The 4,577-nt window shown below is 34.1% G+C and overlaps 1 protein-coding gene across 1 annotated transcript; it reads left to right on the forward strand.

The window, feature by feature from the left end:
- The first annotated feature begins 2,335 nt into the window (after positions 1-2,335).
- On the forward strand, positions 2,336-4,345 carry LOC127131459 (uncharacterized). Its single transcript, XM_051060378.1, has 3 exons — positions 2,336-3,026; positions 3,132-3,247; positions 4,238-4,345. The coding sequence occupies exons 1-3, from the start codon at positions 2,336-2,338 to the stop codon at positions 4,343-4,345; spliced, it is 915 nt and encodes a 304-aa protein (XP_050916335.1).
- The last annotated feature ends 232 nt before the right edge of the window (positions 4,346-4,577 follow it).

Raw genomic sequence — 4,577 nt, forward strand, 5'->3', positions numbered from 1 at the left:
CGTGCTATATACACATTTTGTGCTCAAGGTGCTTTTTACCATAACATAGGAGGTTTATATCCAAATCAGGGTGTCAGACCGTGTTTCTTACAACTATAGATCTACGACACCAATAATGAGCTACAAAATAGAATGCAGGAAAATCCACAACTGCACCAAAATGTAGTTCACAAATTACAGAAAATGCTCCATCAATTTAATCCTTTTGTAATTAGGTTCAAGCAACTGTCACTACTTCCAAATATCAGTGAATGTAGCCTCATACTTAAGGAGCGTCCAAGTAATCACCATCAATACAATCTTCCAACTACATAATAAGTTGCGACAATTATTGTTGGATGTGATGTAGATTCTATGGAATATGAAAGGGATATTAATGTCATTCGTCATGATGGAAATCTCAATAAAGTTCAAGAGATAAAAGGATATGATGATCCTTTGTAATACCTTGTATTGTTTCCATTTGGGATGCATGGTTGGGACGTCAACACAACAAATTGTAATGGATGAAGAGTGTCATGTCAAGCATATTACAACTACATGTTTAAGGTAAGTTTAGATTAATTTTAGTAGATAGTATATTTGGCTAAGCATTATTTAAAAAACTTTACATTTAGCACCGACATTTTTTTCAATCAAATGTAGATTCGCCCAAATGATCAATCAATGTTGTTAAATGTGGGTCAACTGTTGCAACAATATGTTGTAGACAATTATGTCAAAATTGAACCAGGGAGATAAGGTGGATTAAAGAGCACCAGAGTGATATACGTGCTGAATTGTACCGGGGTTTACAGGATGCTTTGCATGTTGGTGAAACTAATGCAGGTACAAATTCATATAGCATAAATATACAGTTTTATATTAATAATTAGTTGTACTTCTAATATTAATCATTCATGTATTCTAATACTAATGCATTTCATGAATCGTCGTAGAGAACATTGGAAAAAGAACAATATTTCCATCATCATTTATTGGCGGTTGTCGAGACACGACACGACGTTATGAAGATGGCATGGCTATTGTTCTTAATGGTGTTAAACCAGATATTTTTCTAACAATGACATGTAATCCTTCTTGGAGTGAGATAACATAAGAACTTTTTCCTTTTCAAACACCATAAGATCGTCCGGCTTTTGCTAACAAGAATATTTCGTTCCAAATTCGAGTAATTGAAGGATGACGTTATTAATAAAGGAGTCTTGGGAAAAGTTAAAAGCTAAATGTATATTACTGAATTTCAAAAGCAAGGGCTGCCACATGTGCATATGTTGTTGGTCTTAGAAAGTAACACAAGTTGCGTGACCCAAAAGATTATGACAGTATGGTAAGAGCAGAAATACCTAAATTAGAATGTGAACCACAATTGCATGAAGTTGTTATAAAACATATGATCCACGGACCTTGCGGCATAATCAACCGAAAGTCTCCATGTATGAAAGATGGACATTGTAGAAAAAGGAATCCCAAACAATTCTTGGATGAAACACGTCAAGGCATTGGCTCATATCCTGAGTATATGAGAAGGTTTGATGAATCTATATCATTAGGTAAAGATAGGTCTGTCGATAATAGATGGGAGGTTCGTTATAACCCTTGGTTACTGTTAAAGTATGACTGTCACATCAATGTAGAGATTTACAGTAGCATTAAAAGTATCAAGTATCTATACAAATATGTGTACAAGGGCCATGATCGTGTGGCTATGGAGGTTCATAAAGGATCATACATGGATGAAGTTCAGCAATATGTTGATGCAAGATGGATTTGTGCTTCAGAGGAATTATGGAAAATATTATGATTCACTATTTACCGATTATATCCTTCGGTTGAAAGATTGCAGATCCACTTGCCGAACCGCCATCAAGTGCGCTTTTATAATCATCAGCGAATTGCAGATGTGTTAAATAATGAATGCAACTCCAAAACAATGCTCACACAATTATTTGCATTGAATCTTCGAGATCCACAAGCAAGAAAGTATCTATATAGAGAGATTTCATAGCATTATTGTTGGAACAAGCGGGGCATGGAATGACATCGCAGACGGTCAACAAGAAAAGTTATCGGGAGAATCTATACGGTATCACCTTCGAAAGGAGATAAGTTTTACTTGCGATTGTTGTTATCTCATGTCACAGGTCCAACCAGTTGGGAATATCTTCTTACAAATAATGGCACGACTTTCAATACATTCCAAATCAGTCGTGATTGTTTGGTTAGGGCTACGAGTCTCCGAATGCCATATGCTTTATGGAGGTTACTCGTGATGATTTTAATATTTTCTGAACCTACTGATGTTAGAGGCCTTTGGAACGCTTTTTTTACACATATGGTAGAAGATTATCAAACAACTAACAATGTAGTGGAATCATACTTGACTAATATATTGTTGAAGGACTTGAATGAACTCTTAAACCTGCACGGTAAAAAAATTGAAGATTATGATCTCCCATCTTTACCCCCTAATACAATAGATGGAGATGCAATTTCAAGTCTCATACAAGAGGAGTTAGCGGTCGATATCCCCAATGAAGATATTGAATTTGTTGCTAAGTTAAATAATGATCAAATGATTACATTCAAAACTATTATGAATGTAATTGTTCAAAAACACAGTGGGGTATTTTTTGTTGATGGTCCAGGAGGAACAGGTAAAACATTCCTTTATCAAAGATTAATGGCAAGTTTAAGAAGTAGAGGAGAAATTGTCTTAGCAACTGCATCATCTGGTATAACTGCAACATTGTTGCCCAGTGGTAGGACTGCACACTCTCGATTTAAGATACCTATTGATATACAACCGAGTTCCATTTATGGTATTCAAAAGCAAAAAGATCTTGCAAATCTCATTAGAGTTGTTGCCGCAATAATTTGGGATGAAGCACCAATGACAAACAAAAATTGTTTGGAAGCCTTAGATCTATCATTACAAGACATTTGTAGCAATAGTGCTCCATTTGGTGGAAAAGTTCTGATCATGGGGGGAGATTTTTGTCAAGTTCTTCCTGTTGCAAGAAAAGGTACTAAGGCACAAATGATTTCACCATGTATTGTCCAGACTCATTTATGGGATTATACCAAGATTTTACGTTTGCGTCAAAATATGTGATCATTGCATGATCAAGAGTTTGCAGAATTTCTTATTCGCATTGGTGATGGTGTTGAACCTACCAAAGCAGATGATATAGTGAGGTTACCTTCACAGATTACAATCCCATGGGACAGTGAACATTCCATACAAGTACTTATCCAACATATTTTTCCTAATTTAGAATTGCATGGTTGGCATGACCCATATATGGTACAAAGAGCTATTTTGACACCAACAAATGATGATGTCCAAAAATTGAATGATATGATTATCGACCAGTTTCCAGGAGAAGAACATATTCTAAAGATATGATAATCATAATTTATACCATCAAGAATTCTTAAACTCAATTACACAAGGTAGTTTTCCACCACATACTCTAAAGATAAAAAAGGGTGCATAATTGATGTTGTTACGAAATTTAGATCCTAAATATGGATTGTGTAATGGGACGCGGTTATTATGTCGTGGTTTATTTATGAATATGTTGGATGTGGAAACTTGGCAGGAAACAATGCAGGAAACCGAGCTTTTTTGCCCATAATTAAAATAAAAACATCTACAAGTGATGGGTTGCCTTTTGTCCTTAGTAGAAAGCAGTTTTCTGTGCGACTAAGTTTTGCTATTACAATAAATAAGTCACAAGGACGAACCATTCCAAATGTTGGAATATATCTTCCATGACATGTTTTTAGTCATGGATGGCTGTATGTGGCTTTATCCAGGGGTGTTTCACATACTACGATAAGAGTTTTAACTAGGGAAGAAAAATTAAAAGGAGAAGATGGTGACTACACAAAAAATATAGTCTTCAAATAAATTCTTTTATCGCACCCGAAGGTATATCTTAAGTACATTAAAAAAATTGCTCACACGTTGATTCCCATTTTAGTTACACGACATACTAAGATTATATTGTATTCTTTATATCATAAATAAATATAATTTTCTTTTGCTTTAATATACAAGCAAACTAGAACACAGTGAAATTTTTCAATCATGTAAGGAGTTGAGACGAAAGAATATTGAAACTTGCTTTGACATAAAAGTAAGTTATACTTAATCATTTATTTTATGTTTTTATGTTAGATATCAATTGAGTCATACTTATTATCACTATTCTTATGCAACAAATTTTAGATAGAAGACTTTGAAGATAAATGGAACACATGGAAGGATGAACAAACAATTTCATCCATCGGCAAACTCGACAATAAGGTGTATTTACCTTTTGGGCAATACGTGTAAAAAATTGTTTCTTGCATTTTCACCACTCTTTCACTAACATTTTTATCATCTTTATTGAAACATGTCAAACATCTAAAAATTTACTCTATCGGTTGGAGTTCCACCGTGATAACAGATAAACACAACTTTGGAAAATGGTGAAAAGAGAAATAATATCTCAAAGGATGGACATGTTTTTATTTAATTAATCTAAAAATATTTTTACTCTAGAATATTTTTGAATGCATGAATT

This window comes from Lathyrus oleraceus, chromosome 3 (assembly GCF_024323335.1).
Source record: "Lathyrus oleraceus cultivar Zhongwan6 chromosome 3, CAAS_Psat_ZW6_1.0, whole genome shotgun sequence".
Classification (NCBI taxonomy): domain Eukaryota; kingdom Viridiplantae; phylum Streptophyta; class Magnoliopsida; order Fabales; family Fabaceae; genus Lathyrus; species Lathyrus oleraceus.